General features: G+C 50.6%; 3 protein-coding genes across 5 annotated transcripts in view; 2 read left to right on the forward strand and 1 right to left on the reverse strand.

The window, feature by feature from the left end:
* The window catches only part of THRAP3 (thyroid hormone receptor associated protein 3), a 46,508-nt gene extending 42,294 nt beyond the window's left edge, over positions 1-4,214 (forward strand). For 2 of the 3 annotated variants that reach the window (XM_004678800.2, XM_012722444.1), the window contains exons 10-12: positions 1,338-1,533; positions 2,253-2,396; positions 2,667-4,214. In XM_004678800.2, coding sequence (XP_004678857.1) covers positions 1,338-1,533; positions 2,253-2,396; positions 2,667-2,888 — 562 coding nt within the window. In that variant the 3' untranslated portion in view covers positions 2,889-4,214. The remainder of the gene's footprint in view (positions 1-1,337; positions 1,534-2,252; positions 2,397-2,666) is intronic. The other variant, XM_012722445.1, reaches the window with a different exon arrangement.
* A 1,428-nt stretch (positions 4,215-5,642) lies between these two features.
* Positions 5,643-14,149, forward strand: SH3D21 (SH3 domain containing 21; the record flags this gene model as incomplete). The annotated part of the gene is made up of 14 exons (XM_012722103.1): positions 5,643-5,807; positions 5,884-5,947; positions 6,187-6,305; positions 6,544-6,634; positions 6,798-6,853; positions 6,938-6,983; positions 7,124-7,224; positions 7,348-7,434; positions 7,584-7,626; positions 12,192-12,291; positions 12,380-12,432; positions 12,565-13,792; positions 13,880-13,943; positions 14,013-14,149. Coding segments are annotated over 14 exons (2,295 nt in total), but the record flags the coding sequence as incomplete, so codon positions are not given.
* A 770-nt stretch (positions 14,150-14,919) lies between these two features.
* Positions 14,920-16,233, reverse strand: EVA1B (eva-1 homolog B (C. elegans)). Its single transcript, XM_004678801.2, has 2 exons — positions 15,918-16,233; positions 14,920-15,649 (listed from the first exon to the last, which is right to left on the reverse strand). Exons 1-2 carry the CDS (start codon positions 15,982-15,984, stop codon positions 15,207-15,209), a joined length of 510 nt encoding a protein of 169 aa, XP_004678858.1. The 5' UTR covers positions 15,985-16,233; the 3' UTR covers positions 14,920-15,206.
* Between the last annotated feature and the right edge of the window lie 81 nt (positions 16,234-16,314).

Here is a 16,314-nt window from a genome sequence, read left to right on the forward strand (position 1 = left end):
TGCATGTAAGAACTGGGGTACAGGCCAGAGGTGCATAGGGTGAGAGGATTCACCAGAGACAGAGTGGGGAGCAGAACAGGCAGATGTATGAAGTGTACATTGCTGAGGGGAACAGCAGGCAGGTCAGCTGTGCTATGTGGGTCACCTGGGGATCAAACTCATGATGCAGTGGCTGCAGATAACTTCACAGTGCTGCACTCTAATTTGTTGGGCCACTGGGTTGGTCCCTTTAATAATACTTACTCTTTTATTTATGAACTCAAGACTTTCCATTTCTTGTGTCGTCCATTTTAACAATGTCATATATTTTTTAATGTGTGGGTTCTGAACTCCTTTGTTTTGGAACCTTTGGAAACTTTGAAATAGATTTTTAGGAGCCACTTACTCATCTGATCTAAGCTCTTTAGATCAGAAAATAAATATTTCCTTTTTATAAGTAGATGCTAGAACTGTAGTAGGATTCAAATATTTAAATTCTTGATCTCATCAGATTTGTGTGGAAAGAGGTTGGTAGGACTGAGGGAGGGAGGAAATTGACAGATTACTGACACTTGATTAGTTTCTCCCTGTGAGTCCTCTAGTCTTAGGAGCCTACCTCTTAGTTACCTTGGAGGCAGCTGGTAACTTCATCTAAAGACTGGCACCGACCTCTAGAACATAGACCATGATTCATCATATTAAGACAATTTGCCCTAGTCTGTAATTTGCCCCAGATGAAGGGAATGGAGGGAAATAACTCTGGGAAGAGTTTCTCCAGACACAACCTGTTTGAGCTTAGTGGGAGGTGGGGTGTGTGGATTAGTGGTATAATTAGAGCTAGATTTGAATCCAAGTTCTGCTCAGTTCTGTCACCCGATCCCCATCTGTAAAACTGAACTAGTACTGATTTTAGTTGCCATTTACTGCATGCTTGACAAGAGTGTTCTATTAAAGAGAAATTTAAAGCACAAACAGATAGCAATATATAAAGCCTGTGTCTCAGTATAAGGTAACATCATGGCTCTCATTACTGCCAAGTGCTGATAAAAATAAATATTTTTAGTTTCCTGTTGTCTTTCTAAATCATGCTTATATACTAGACTGAGCTACCAGAAGCCATGGCTGTGTTTTGTTCTTCCTTCTGTGTATGTCCTGTATTCATAGATGTGTCACTAAACATGACTGACAGAAGGAAGCTCCCCAGGTACCCTGGGGGTTAAGTTGGGAGTGAGTTGGGTGTTTTTAGGTTACTTATTCTCATCACCAATACATAGCTGATTGTTCTCTGCTTTTTATTCAGGAGACCCCAGGCAACACCCGGAGGCTTACTGATTTCCCTGCCTCTTTTTTTCTCATAGGAAGCACCGGAGAGCACGAGACCGGTCTAGGTCATCATCCTCTTCCTCCCAGTCATCCCACTCCTACAAAGCAGAAGAATATACTGAAGAGACTGAGGAAAGAGAGGAGAGCACGACGGGCTTTGACAAATCAAGACTTGGGACCAAAGACTTTGTGGGTCCAAGTGAAAGAGGAGGCAGAACTCGGGGGACCTTCGTAAGACCCCACTCCATCATCTCTCTAAGCCTCTGCTTCCATAATCTTAACTGTGCATTTACCAGAATGCCTGTTTTGTTGACCTTGATACAGATAACCCAGTATAGATCATGTTCCATGACTCCCAATCCCCAGGCTTTCCAGTTTTAGTTGTTTCTGTGTTCATATGCATTTAGCTACAAAGCCTCAGAGTTTCTGTTACCAGTTTTTTTTAATGTATTTATTTATGCATACAGAGCTAGAGTACAGAGGTGTGTGTGGCGGTGAGAGGATACACCAACTGATAGAGTAGGGAGCAAAACAGGCAGGTAGACTGAAATACACTGCTGAGGGGAGCAGTGGGTGGATCAAGAGAGGTCTGCCACGCCATATGGGTCACCTCTGTGGCCGGGGAATGAACTTGTGCTGCAATGGCTGCTGATAGCTTCATAGTGCTGCGCTTTAACCCATTGTGCCACCAGGGAGGGCCCTCTGGTGTCAGGAACTTCTCCACTACTTTGATTATTACTCTGTTTTGGGAGAGCCTGTGCCATATCTACTGCATATACTGTAGACTTGAGTTGACATGGGCAGAAAGGAGATGGCTAGAAAGCAGTTTGCTAGCACATGACTGGAGGATAACTGTTCTGTGGCAGAAAAGTGAACAAAATGCAAGGGATTTTTTCCCCTCCATTCCTGAGATGATTCTTTGTTATTTTTTCCTCCATTTATTGCCACAGCAGTTTCGAGCCAGAGGGAGAGGCTGGGGCAGAGGCAGCTACTCTGGTAACAACAACAGCAGCAGCAACAATGACTTTCAGAAGAGAAACCGGGAGGAGGAATGGGATCCTGAGTATACACCTAAGAGCAAGAAGTATTACTTGGTATGTGTCTGGGGATAACCAGTGTTCAGTGAAGGTTTTATCACCACCAAGAAAGTTGTTATATTGCTCAAGCCTGTACCACCTAAGAATTTCTGAGGCACCCAACTAAATCTCTTAAATCTGTGTGAATAGAGGACCACGGGGAGGACAGAAAAGGAATAAAAGGATGGTTGTGGCATAATCTGCTGGGGAAAGACACATTTGGGTGGGTGAAGGGAAGAAGTTTCTAGTTATTCATGCTGGCATTGATGGCATTTTCTTCCCCCTCAGCATGATGACCGCGAAGGTGAAGGAAGTGAGAAGTGGGTGAGCCGGGGCCGGGGCCGAGGAGCCTTTCCCCGGGGTCGGGGCCGGTTCATGTTCCGGAAGTCCAGCACCAGTCCCAAGTGGGCCCATGACAAATTCAGTGGGGAAGAAGGGGAGATTGAAGACGACGAGAGTGGGACAGAGAACCGAGAAGAAAAGGACAATTTACAGCCCACAACTGAGTAGGGTCCATTCTAATGGGAGCCCCTACCCAGGAGGGAGAGGCGCTGGGAAGATGGCTGATGAGGAGCTACACAGGAGCCTCAAGAAAATTGTGAAAATCCTATCCCTACTCCCCAGCAGCCATGCAGAATTCTATCATGAAAGCAACATCCCTGGCACTGTGTCCCATTGGATAGGGGTGGCTGGCGGTGGTCAGACCCAGCTCTTGAGCAGAATACAACATATTGGGCTCTCGCTGTTTCTTGTTTGTTGTTGGTGTGTGGGGTGGGGGCTGGGTAGGGAGGGGAGAGCAATACTTGGGTTTTGGTTTGTTCCCTATTAGAAACCAACAGTTTTTGTTCTTAAATTTCATTTGGAGCTATAAGGACTAATTTGATGATTTTCAGTCTCTTCTCCCTTTTCCTGATTTTAAAAGTCCTTCCCCCCCGCCCTTTTTAGGCATTTGTAGTAACATTAGCAGAAAGATTTAATTTGAGCAACTTTGATTCTTAAAACAAAAAGCATGTGAATAAACATTGAAGTGTTCACCTCAGTTTGGGACCAAACTGCTTGGATCTTTGTAAAAATCGGTTTTGTATGTCGAGGAGTTCAGGGCCTTTCTGACCACCTTGTGTTACCCTTCTCTGCACAGCCATGTGTCTGTCGCACATGGTGTTACTCCTAACCACACACCATGTGTACACCCCTCCCTCCTCAATATTTCTGATTTCTTCTGGGCTGGGCTTCCCATTCTCCACCAGCAACTTCAGTATCCCAAACTTTCTAGTCCTGCTGATCCTGAGCTCAACAGGGGTGGAAACTGGATGGCAGTTTCTGGTCAGTTTTCTAAGAAACTTCTGAATTCTATTATCTTTACAAATATAAGATGAGAAAATAATTTTTTCAATATTTTTTATTAATCTTTTTATAAAATGAAAAGAAACTCCTATGATTGATTAAGGAAGGTGGTTATGGCTGGGTGGTTTTTGGGTTTTTCTTTTTTCCTTTTTTAACCTTAAGCTTTAAGTTGAAACATTCTCAGATGTTTGGGGGGAAAAACATCCTCTTAAAATTGGTCCTTGAGCTTGCCTTCTGGGGAGGCGGTCCTGAGCAGGTGAATCATAAGGCATTTATGCATATGTTATATGCGGACTGCACCCACTTCAGCTCCCCCCCCCCACCTATGCCTCTTGGGTTGTTGTGCTACTTCCCCTTACTTTGCTACATTTCTATAGTTAAGTTGGTTTTACTTGAATGATTCATGTTTAGGGGGGGAAATTAAAACACCCTTAAAATTTGTTTCAACTCCTCCTGCAAATAAAAAAAAATAAATGAAGTGGCAGATGTAAATGAACTCTGGTCATTGTCATCCCGAGTGTGTGTATGCATGTGTGGGTGGATATCTCCAGGGAACTTGAAAGACAAAAAGTCAGTGTGGGCAGTGCACAGACTGTTACTCAGCCCCACACTCAGTTGTTAACCTGGGAGGAGCCTGAGCCATCTCCACCAGCTAGTAACTCCTTATTCTTACCTGTTTTTTACTTTGAACACCCCAGGAGGACCAGTTACAGGAGTCGCTCAGCCTTCGGTGTGGATCCGACAAAAAGATTGCATGAAAGTTAAACTAGCCCACTTGGCCCTCCCTGGTGACCCGCCAAGTTAAAGCAAAGCACTACAAAGCTAGCCGCAGCTGCTTCAGTGCCAGTTGGGTCCCCAGCCAGGGAGGTGACCATGGTGTGGCAGGCCTGCTGCATCCCTCAGCAGTGTACTTCCATCAATCTGCCTGGTTTTGCCCCCCACTCTCAGTTGAGTCCCCGCCCCTGCATCTCTGGCCTGTACCAGTTCTGTATGCATAAATTCTTTTTAAAAAGTGAACTAGCCCACTGGGACTGGCTCTAGGTGGACTCCAACCTTAAGTAGTACCTTGCTAGCTCTGGGTTTGGCTCTGAACAGGAGGAACCTAAAAATCCTAAACTTCTTGCCTCCCCCCACCCCCCAAGAATCCCAGGGGTGCTTTCAGAAGCTAGGTTAGGTCTTTGTGGCATAAAGAAGGGGGATCTCGAGTTCCTTCAATTGGTACTAGCCCAGAGAGGGCTACACCTGCCAGGAAAAGCAGAAATTGGGAGTACCTTTCTATGTGCAGGGCAACCACACCCTTCACCCACGGCCCTCGCCTTAAAGCGGTTGGTGCCTGCTGCTGTCTCCCCGCACCCCCACCCCCCACACGCCCTGGTATGTGCCTCTCCCCACCTCTTACCCTGCAGCTAAAAGCTTCCCGGGTTTTAGGCCAGGGAAGGCTCTGTGCCGTTGGAGGGTGGGAGCCTCAGAGCTAAGATTGGAACTTACCTGACGAGATAGGGGAAAAAACACGTGGGATCTGTGACCCCAGCACCTGCCCGAGACCCTGGAGTAGTCGTCTTCACGACCGGCTAGAGGGACAAACCTGCTGAGCCGGGCCGCCCCCTCCAACACCCACTGCCAGCGCCTGGAGCCTGACCTATCGGCTCTTGTCTCCGCCTCCTTCGCTTAATCTCACATCTCGTCCCACCCCACCCCTGCCCAGTACTACTCCGCTGCCAGCGGGACGGCACTGTCCTGCCAGGCGGACTCTGGAGGGCGCCCCGGAAGCCATGGGTATGTGAAGGTTTGGGGTGGCCCCTCTGGGAAGCCGTGTGAAACGGCAACAAAAGCCGACATCCTCACCCCTTTCCCGTTTCTTCTACACGGAGTCCGGGACTACTTGGGTCCTTCTGAACCGCGCCCCCACCCTGCCCTCCGTCTGTAGAGGTGCTGGCCTTGTCCGGATACCGTGCGCAGAAGGAAGGCGAGCTGAGTCTGGCGCCCGGGGACGTGGTCCGGCAGGTGTGCAAGGGGCCCTTACGGGGCTGGCTGCGCGGAGAGCTGGGAGGCCACTGTGGCCTTTTCCCGGAGCGTCTGGTGCAGGTGAGGCTGGGCCGGGGGTCGTAGGGTGCGCCTTACCAGGGCTGAGAGCTCCACCCGCCCGTACTCTCATTCCCAGGAGATTCCAGAGAGTCTGCGCGGTGCGGGTGAGCCCCGGAGACCGCGCTGTGCGCGCCGCCAAGGTGAGCGCTGGGCTGGTAGGCGGGTGCGCTGAGCCAGTGGGACCCGGGACGATGCTTGAAGTGACGGGCGCGGCTCTGGGCGGGGTGTAAGCCGCTCTGCGGCCTTTGATTGGTTGTTGAGTACAATGCTCCGCCCCGGAGGCGGGGCCTGTAGGTACGATGGGCGCTCTTGCTTCGCCCCTCCCCCAGCACCGGGACTGGGGCACGGGGTTCAAGCTGTCTGACTCGCCCCAAACTAGGTCACCTTGCTAAATCTCGGGGCTCCCAAAGATGGTGCAAAGTGAACTTCAACTACAACCCGGAGCAGAAGGACGAGTTAAAGCTGCAAGCTGGGGAGATTGTGGAAGTGATAAAGGAGGTGAGGGAATGAACTGTTGAGAGGGTTTTAGGGAAGATGATGGCGTATGTGAGGGAGTGGGTGTAGTGGGGGTGTGGGCCGTGGGATTGGCGGGGCGGGGAGGAGTGAAACAGATGGGAAAGTGAGAGAGCAGGGGAGGGGTGTCATCGGGCAAAATAGGACAGAACCACGGATGTAAGGTTTCTAGAGAGACCCTTGGGACAGAACAAGATGCCCCTGCGTCCTACCCCTTCCCCAGATTGAGGACGGCTGGTGGCTGGGGAAGAAGAACGGGCAGCTGGGAGCCTTCCCATCCAACTTTGTGGAGTTGCTGGACAGTGGGGCCCCAAGTGAGACCTGGACCCTGTGACCCCGTGAACCCCTGTGACCAGACTCTGCAATCGCCAGTGACCTGAACCTGTGATCCATACATACCCCATGACCCTCTGACCTCTCCCATAATCCAAGATGTGAATTAAGACCACGTTTCTAATCTCACTGTCCCCCCACCAGGCCTTGACAATCCAGACATGCCTTCAATCAGCCCCGACCCCCAGCGACCTCCCAAGGTAATCTGGGTGGAGTGGGCAGAGGTGAGTTCTTCACAGGGCTTTGGGAAGCTCAGCTTATCTTTGTTTACCTGCCCCTACTAGCTGAGCAGCCTGACCTATGACAGCCCTCCAGACTATCTTCGGACAGGTGAGCACCCAGCCTAAAGGGTTCCTGGGAATTCCTTCTCCAAAGCCACTCTGACATAGGGGCTGGTGGGGCACTTGAGTTTATGGAGAAAGGAGCTGCTTTGTGATTTGGGGACCATGGTTTAACTAATCTTCCTTTAGTCTCCCACCCTGAGACCTACAGGGTCCTGTTCGACTACCAGCCCGAGGCCCCAGACGAGTTGGCACTACGGAGAGGAGATGTGGTGAAAGTCCTGAGGAAGGTGTGAGGGCACAGAGCAGGGGTGGGTGCATTGAAAGGCAGGAAAAGGCATGGTGAAAAGGGGTGGGTCCCGAAAGAAACTTGGGGACCTGGCTCACCTGTATACCACATCCTTCTCTCACAGACGACAGAGGATAAGGGCTGGTGGGAAGGTGAGTCTCAAGGCAGAAGAGGAGTTTTCCCAGACAACTTTGTGCTTCCACCACCCCCAGTGAGTACAGTCATTCAGGGGGGCTGAAGGGTGGACTCCTCTGGACAAAGATGGGGGTCATGTACTCATGATTGGCAGATTCTGCCAAAGTGAGAGTACGCCTAGAATTGTGAGCGCTCTTCAGATTCTGATACTTCTTTTTTGCATAGCTCAAGAAGCTGGCCCCTCGGAAAGTGGCATGTCGGAAATCTGGTAGGCCCATGGGAAGCCTGGACTTGTTGAGGGGTGGGGTACCCTCTGGGAGACCCAGTAGCCCAGTTGTCTATAAGCAGCTGCAGCTCCACTTAGGAGCCACCTCCCCATAGACTAATGGCCTGGTAGCAATGCATTGACATAAATGGGAATTTGTCAGTTTATGTGTTAATATAGTTATGTTTCTGTGTGTCTTGAAAATGTAGTTGTCAGTACATTGAGATTTATTTCGTTTTGTAAGATGAGTCTGTGAAATCCATCTGTGTGTGCGTTCACTTGTCTTATGTCAGTGGGAATGTGCGTCTTTTTATTTTTAATGTAATATTTCATATGTGCCAAAATATATGTCACATGTATGTTTTAAAACTTAATGAAACCTATGCACACCCATGGTCTGTCATCCAAACCCAAGAACTAGAACATTGTTGCTCCTCTTTGTCATTCTGCCACTTCCTTTATCCCAGAGAAGCAATTACCCTCACATGTCCTTGGACTTGTAGATATATCACTTCATTCTCTGCCTATATCTTCACATGGTCTTCAGCCCTGTGTGCCATGTTCAAATCTCCCTCTTCTGATAAGGACACCAGTTCTTGCAATGAAAACCTACCCTCATCCAGTATGACCATATCTTAATTTGTTTACCTCTATGAAGACTTACTCAGTTGTTCTTCAGGTGACTTCATCTTGTAGCTCAGTGGGGAAGAAACCTTCTATCTATGAAACTTGCACATATAGTATTCTGTCTTTTGCTGGCTCACTGGAGAAGAGTGTCTGTTAACAGTGTCTAGTTAAAACTCAGGCTGAAATTCTTTTTAGGCTGAAAAGGTTTAAAAGAAAAAGATTTATTTTTATTTATTTATGCATACAAGAACTGGGATACAGGCCATAGGTGTGGGGGGCTGAGAAGGCTCACCAGAGACAGAGTGGGGAGCAGAACAGGCCACTGAAATACATTGCTGGGTGGTGGGGGACACACACAGCAGAGGCCTGCTGTGCCATGTGGATCAGCTCCCTGGCAGGGGGTTGAATCCCTGCTGCAGTGACTTGCAGAAAGCTTTGTAGTGCTGAGACTTCACCCCTTGCACCAGCAAGGAGGCCCCCCAGGCTGAAATTCTTGAATCAGTTTTAGTGATTTATATGTTTTAACAGTATTCATTTAGCTGATGTTTTCTAATTGTGTAGGTTGTTCATACTATTCTCTTATAATCTTTTAAATTTTATCTGTTATCTATAATTGTACTCTTTCTCATTTTGAGTAATTTTCCCCCCTCTAGTTCAGAGTCACCAGAGTTTCGTTAATATATTTAAAGACTTTTTTAAAAAAAGATTTATTTATTTATGCATACAGAAATTGAGGTAAAGGTCAGAGGTGCAGGGGTGGTGAGAGGATTCACCAGAGACAAAGTGGGGAGCAGAACAGGCAGATCAACGAAGCACACTGCTGAGGGGAGCAGCAGGCGAGTCAGGAGAGGTCAGCCATGCCATGTGGTCACCTCCAGGGCAGGCAGGGATCGAACTCATGCAGAAGTAGCTTTAGCTTCTTAGTGCTGTGCTTTAACCTGCTGTGCCACCAGGGAGGGCCCTATTCAAAGACTTTTTAAAAAGCCTTTTCTATTGTATCTTTGTATTTTTTTTAATAGAGGAAAAAAATTTACAGTGTTAACCATCTTAAAGTATCCAGTACAGAAGTGTTAACTATATGCACATTGTTTGCAAAAGATCTCTAAAAGGCTTAACCTTTTTCTTTCACAAAATTTATTATTTCTGCTTTCCATTCTATCAGTGTTTGCTTCGTATATTTTGAGACTTCCTTGTGAGATACACGTTTATAATTATCTCTTCCTGGCGTATTTATCTGTGTATCATTATGATCTCTCCCTCTTTGTGTCTAGATTTTTCTTGTCTTCGATTTTGTTTTCTCTGATATTATTATAATCATACTCTGGCTATTTGTGTAGTATCTTTTTCTAGTCTTTTACTGTCAACCTATTTGCGTTTATTATATACTGTTTATTGTTAAATCTTGCTTTTCTTACTTTGACATTCTCTGCCTCTTTAATTGGGGTATTTAGACCTGGAGTTAATTATAGATTATGGGCCAAAGCTGGCCCACCATCCCTTTTTTATTTGAGACCGTATTTTGAGATATAATTCACATACCATAGAATTCACTCATGTGATATCACTGGTGTTTAGAGCCTTCATAGAGCTATGCAACATCACCATTATCAATATTAGAATATTTTCATCACCCGAGAAAGAAACCCTACATATATCTACATATATGGCCTTTATTCTATCATTCTCTCCTTACAGTCTTTGACAGAGTTGCCCTCATTTCATATACATATCATACAACATGATTTTTTGTAATGCGCTTTCCCTTTACATGTTTTCAGAGTTCATCCACTAAGTGTTGTATTCACTCTGTTTCATTGCCCAGTAATATTACCCTGTGTGACTGTACCACATTTTATCTTCTCTCTGCGCTGAGGGAACTGAACCCAGGACACCTGTTCTTTGTTGTAGGCCCCAGGCTCAATATCCACACTGAAGTACTTCTCACCAACTTCCTGGCCACCTTTTGTGGACCTCCCTTACAGTGCCTCAGCATTGTACCCTAAACAGGATAGAGTTACTCTCTAAGGGAGGGCCCTACAGAGCACCTCCTTAGCCATATGACAAGAAACAAAAATCAAAGCTAATGTTTATATGTCAGTTTCACGGTAGCCCCACCTCAGAGATATTGTAGGTTTGGTTTTTACACTGCTATAATAAAGCGAACATCTGAACATCGCAATAAAATGGGTCACAATGTTTTTGGGATTCTGATACATCTGAAAGTTATTTTTCCACTATACTTTAGTCTCTTGAAGCACACAGTGTACATACCTCAATTAAAGGTGGCACAAGGACATGAAATATGCACATTTGAAAAATGGCCCAAATAGGCTTGCTCCATGCAAGGTCTCCACATTCAATTTGCAAAAACCTCTAAAGTGGGCATAATGAGTCATGCCTGTGCATGCCAAACACCCCTCTGAGCACCTCATATGGATTAAGTCAATCAAGCCTCTTAACGCCCCTACAAAATGAGATTTTTTTTCCCCATATTTTACCAAGAAGGGTGTTGGGGGTCCAGAGAGCTTAGGTTACCTACCCAAGTTCTCACACAACTGGTGAGTAACGCAGCATAATTCTAGCCTGGTGTCTGGCCTGGTGTTCCATGCTGTTGCCCACTGGAACACGCTGCTGGGAGTTGTGTATCTCTGTGTGATAATGTGTGACTGAAGGCCAGCATATGTGCAGATGCTACAGTGTTCATTGTCCATGGATATGTCACTGCATGACTATTCACTTTGACGTTACATCCTCAGTGTGGCTCTCTGACACCCCACTTACAATCGTACACTCCTTGCATACATTGGTACTTCCTCAGTAACACTGAAGAACTCTAACACGTTACATGTCCTGCTTCTTTTGTTTTTATGTCTGCTTCCCCAAAAGAGCGAGACCTCACTCTGGCTGCTATGGGAAGAACGTACCATAGGCAGGGTGAGTGGGACCAAAGCCAGGGTGAGGGCTGTTTGCAGCAGTCTGGGGGAGGACCTAACGTGCTTTGTGGTGGAGATTTGTGCAAGGGGCTGGATGCAGGACTTTTTTTTTTTTTAGATTTATTTATTTGTGCATACAGAACTGGGGTACAGGCCAGAGGCTCAGGGGTGGCGAGAGGCTTCACCAGAGACAGAGCGGGGAACAGAACAGGCAGATCGACAAAGTACACTGCTGAGGGGAGCAGCGGGCGGGTCAGGAGAGGTCTGCTGCACCACGTGGTCACCTCCATGGCAGGCGGGGATCGAACTCATGTGGAAGTGGCTTTAGATCTCAGTGCTGTGCTTTAACCCGCGGCACCAACAGGGAGGGCCTGCATTTGCTGATGGTTTGGAAGTGGGGCCTCAGGGAGTCCAAAGGGGTCAAGGATGACGCCTCCTTTTGACATCTCAGCAAGTGAGTGAGTGGGTGAGACAGAAAACTGGAAGAGGGGTAGACTTAGGAGTACAGGGCATGGGAAGTGGGAGATGAGTGTTGCAGATGTTAAGTGTGTTGATGCCAGTTAGCTCTCCATGTGGGGCTACTGCGGGACGGCACTCAGATATGAGCTGGAGTTTAGGGAATTGTGATTCATTGCTAATTCAACTCATAAGACAGGTGGGGTCGCTAAGGGAGCACATAAGATAGAGAAGACAGACATTCAAAGGAGGGTGGAATGGAAGGGGAAGGTCATTGCTGTGTAAACAGGAAGCAGCCATGGGCACAGGCAGGACTTAGAGAGGTGTAGATAAAAACTGGCAGCTGAGGCATCATCTCCCACAGAAGCCTGGTAAGGGCTATGTGTCTCTTCTGGGTGACACTTGAGGTGTCCTTGTCCCCATGGGGCCTCAGATTGGTCTCTGTGATTCATCTTCTGTCCCTGGCCCCTGCGCACAGCATGAGACAGGTAGCAGCTGTTTGATGGACAGATGGGGAGTGAACGGGTATCATGCCCCTCTTTTTTCTCCCAGCTCCTATTAAGGAACCAAAACCAAGAAAGATGGTGCCCAAAACAACCCCCTCCACAGTCAAGAAGCTGGTTACAGTCCCCACTGAGCCCAGCAAAGCCAAGTAAGGAGTGGGGTGGGGGAAGGAAGAGGGTACAAAGGAAACGCTGCTTCCTGCCCCCACCCCTGGGTCTGATGGGGATGTGTTCCAGGCCATTGGGCACACCCAGTGGAGATGGTCAGAAGCGTCCCTCCCGGGACCCTGGTAAGTACTGCTGCCTCCCTCGGTGGAGTAAGGATGGGGGCACAGGGACAGGGCGGTTGTGGGGAAGGACAGAGATGGGAGAGAGACCGGGGGCCCCAGCAGGCCTGGGTCCCTGAGAGTCTGCTCTCCTAGGCTCCAGTGGCAGCTTCCTCAGTGGGAGTCCAGGTCACCCTGGAAGAAAGCGACCCAAAACTCAGGTTTCCAGGCAGTGCTCTGTATCCGGTCAGGTGAGAGGCCCCAACACTCAAGACAGGAGAGGAGAGTGTTGGGCAGAGTCTGGTTTGCCCAGCAAGGGTGAAGGCGTGGACGGCAGGCCAAGGGGGAACCAGACTCAGAATGTCCTTGTACCCAGTCCTCAGTTGAAATCTCCCCGATCACTGCAGGAAGAAGAGCAGAACAGCCTTTCAAAGGCTCCTCCTGCAAATAAAACCCCCACTCTGGGTGATACCCCCATTTCTAAGAAGACTCCACCACCAGGAAAGACCTCCACCCTAGAGGAAACCCTGATACCAGATAAGGTTCCTACCCCAGAGGAGACCCCAACCTTGGAGGAAAAAGCCCCTGCCCCAGAGAACCCCATCCCAGAGGAGACCCAGAATCTGGAGGACAAGACTGTCACTCCTGAGGAGACCCCATCTCTGGAGGACGAGGGCCCTGCCCCGGTGGAGACCCTGACTCTGGAGGCCAAGGCTCCCACTCTAAAGTGGGTCTTCTCTGTGGTGGAAGGCCCTGCCCCAGAAATGCCTCCTAAAGATGATGCCCTTGACCCTAAGGTGGTCCCAGCTGGGGATGAGGCCCTCACCCTAGAGGAGGTCTTGACCCCAGAGCAGGTGCTCCCTGAAAAGGTCTCCACCCAAGACAGCACTCAGTTGCATCACTTCACTCCAGAGGAAACCCTGGGGAAAGTCAAGCCTCTTGTAGCCAGTAAGATGCAACCTCAAGAGGAGGTACACATGCCAGAGGACCCCCCCCTTTCCATGATGGAGCACCCCCTGAAAAAGAGGGACAACTCCCCTCTTCACTGTGAATCCAAGGTCAAGCCCCCGTCCATACCTGCCCATGGGAAAGCCCAAACCCAGAAAGAGGCTCCAGCCCTCCTGGAGGATGCACCTTGGAAGGATGAAGCTAACCTGCAACAGGCGGTACCCCCCAAAGAGGGGGTGTCCCACAAAAAGATAACCCCGGCTCAGAAGAATCCACAACCTATCAAACTGACTCCAGACTCCCAAGGAGCTCACACCTTCCATTCCTTGGTCCCCCAAACTCCCGCCGACAGAAGTGACAGAGAAGAAATAATAATGCTTAAGGCCGAGGTGGAGTCTTTAAGGATGTCACTGGAGCAGATGGGGGTGCAGCTGGAGTAAGTGGGGAGGGAGAGAGGGTTTGGAAAGGAGGGGGAGACCCCTTAGATCTTCCTGCCTCACCACCCCTTTGGTCTTGTCTGCAGAAGTAAGCTGAACAGTATCTGGGAGGAGCTGAAGAGCGAGAGGGAGAAGCGCCAGTGGCTGGAGGTGGGTGGGGTGCAGGTCTTGGGGTGGGAGCTGGTGGCTGGCCCTACCCTGATACCCTCTCCCGACTAGGTTCAACTGAAGCAGGTTCAGGAGCTGAAGACCCAGGAGGCCCAAACCAAGGGCTCCATCCACTCACAGACGTACTGAGGGCAGGCCCGAGAGGGATACTGTGGGGCCTGAGGGGAGTTCCGGCTCGGGCCACCCATGTTCTTGCATACGACTGGGAAACTAAAGTAAACTGTGGTGTACGCATGCGCACAGCGCCTGCCTGGTTCATGTGGAGGCAGGGCCAGACCGGGGCTCCCAGCTCTCCACATTCCTAGCGGTCACCCCCTCCCCGGCACATCTGGCCAACATGTGGCTCCCATTACTGTTCCCAAGGCCTGAGCACAGCTATTTTTATCCACCGGATGGGGGGGGGTGTGTGTGGGAGGAGGCAGTGTCTCCTTCAGATGCCAGTCCCTCTGGAGAAATGAGTGGTGGCAGGGCCCTGGGGGCTTTACCGAGGTTGCTTCTGATTTCAGACTCCAGCTGTGCACTGGGGAGGGTCGTCTGGGACCCCTCCAGGTTCTGTCCCCTCTCTCTGCCTGGCGCTCACAGGAATGCAGACGCACTTGGGCCACTAGGCCTAGTGGCGTCCTGCGTCAAGCTGGGGTCCGAAGCCTGGTGTGTGACTGCATGACTTGTGGCCCAGGGCATCTGTAGGGACAAGGGTGCCGTGTGCCCAGGTGTTCTGACAGAAAGGAAAGTGTGTGTAAGCCTGCACGTGAGACTATGCTCTGAGAGAATGAGGTGCTGGGGCTGGGTGTGGGGTTGAGTTTTGCCCTCTGTGAACACAAGCACCAAGCATGTGTCCTGAGAAGTCAGGCGAGAGGCCGGAGGTGGTCATCCTGGTTAAGGAGTGTGGGGGGAGTCTCAGCCCAAGGGTCTCCTACATGACTGGTCTTTGGGGCAGAGTTAACAGAGGGAAACCGAGTCGCTGTGAATGTAGCTTTCATTGGTCACTTCACCTCTTAAACATCCCCAGGAGAGAGGATGGGCCCTTGCTTCTTCCCTCCCCCTCCCCAGGGCTTTCTGGCAGGAATGGGGGAAGGGTGCCTCCCAGGGGGTGGAGATCCAAGCCCAACAGCACTGGGGGGAGCCATGGGAGTGGGGCCTCCATAGATAGCACCGTCCAGGGGGTAGTAGAAAGGTCCTCGGGCAGCTCTGAGCTCAAGTGCATGTCCAGTACCCGGAGCATATGGCAGTGGGCGTGGGTGCCAGTCAGTAATAGTGCATGCGGCCCAGGGTGCCTGTGGCAGAAGGGCTGGGCCCAAGGGTGCCTGTGCCCAGCAGATCAGGCTGCCCAGTGCGCCAGATCTCCCGCAGGATCCGTTCCCGCTCCTCCAGCCGCTGTGCCCGCTCCAGCTCCTCCGCAGAAGTGAAGACGTTGACGCTCAAAGGACCGTCGGGTTCCGTCGACGCCAGCTCTGGGCTCTGCAGCATGTCTTCGGGGCCCAGCCGTGTCACTGTGTCCTCCTCCTCCTCGTCATCATCCTCCTCCTCCTCAGGCTCCAGCGTGCTGCTGCGGGGGTCCCTGCGAGAGGCAGGCCCCCGGGGCCGCGGGTGGGGCGCACAGGAGATGGTGATGACCAGCAGGCACAGGGTTAGAAGCAGGCCAAAGCAGACGCCCAGCACGAAGTAGAGGCCAAAACTCTCGGGGTTCGCTGGGGGTCAGAGGGCAGAAGTTAGGGATCCTGGCGGGTGGGAGGTAGTCCGTTTTGAAGACTCCCAAGTCCTAAGTCTGGGGGCAAGGGACAGTGCTCTTGTTTGAAGGACACTTAGGTAGCCACCATCTGGCAATAAAGGACCTTGAGGATGGAGGAAATGGGGGGTAGGTGGCTGGCTGGAGGGGGGAAGCTATAAAGGCAACGGCTGGGAAGGGGAAGGGGTGGGGGGGGCCTGAGGAATCCATGCCAGTGGGGCCACCCTCACCACGGATGTGTGCGTAGGCCGCCAAGCTGTTGCTGAGCAATTCCATGTCTCTTCGGGGGGCATCCATGCTGCTGGAGTGTGGGGGCAGCGCCCCCGGTCTTCGAGGTCTGTTAGGACGGGTCCTAATCCGCAGCCAGGCGCGGACGCTGACCCCTCCACCTCCTCCTGGGGCAGTGCCTCGGCCTGGAAGAGCAACCCCAGGGTCCACCCTGGAGACAGGCTCCTAGCTTCGTCGTAGAGCTTGGCCAGTCTGGGGAACTTTCCCACGGGCACAGACGCCCTTCCAACCTGGGGGCAGGGGAGAGAGGCTCCCCTTCCCTCCCAGTGGGATTCCCGAGTGGGGCCGGGCTGGCCGCCCGGGCGCGGGATGGAGGGGCGTCGCGAGCGCCCTCGCCGC

The sequence above is a fragment of the Condylura cristata genome, unplaced genomic scaffold (assembly GCF_000260355.1).
Source record: "Condylura cristata isolate star-nosed mole 26May11 unplaced genomic scaffold, ConCri1.0 scaffold00008, whole genome shotgun sequence".
Taxonomy (NCBI): domain Eukaryota; kingdom Metazoa; phylum Chordata; class Mammalia; order Eulipotyphla; family Talpidae; genus Condylura; species Condylura cristata.

Excerpts from the sequence above, each read along its gene's own strand:
- EVA1B (XM_004678801.2), bottom strand. The coding sequence starts at position 15,984 with ATGGATGCCCCCCGAAGAGACATGGAATTGCTCAGCAACAGCTTGGCG. Across the intron at positions 15,650-15,917 it reads GGCCTACGCACACATCCGTG|CGAACCCCGAGAGTTTTGGC; the intron begins GTGAGGGTGGCC and ends TCTGACCCCCAG.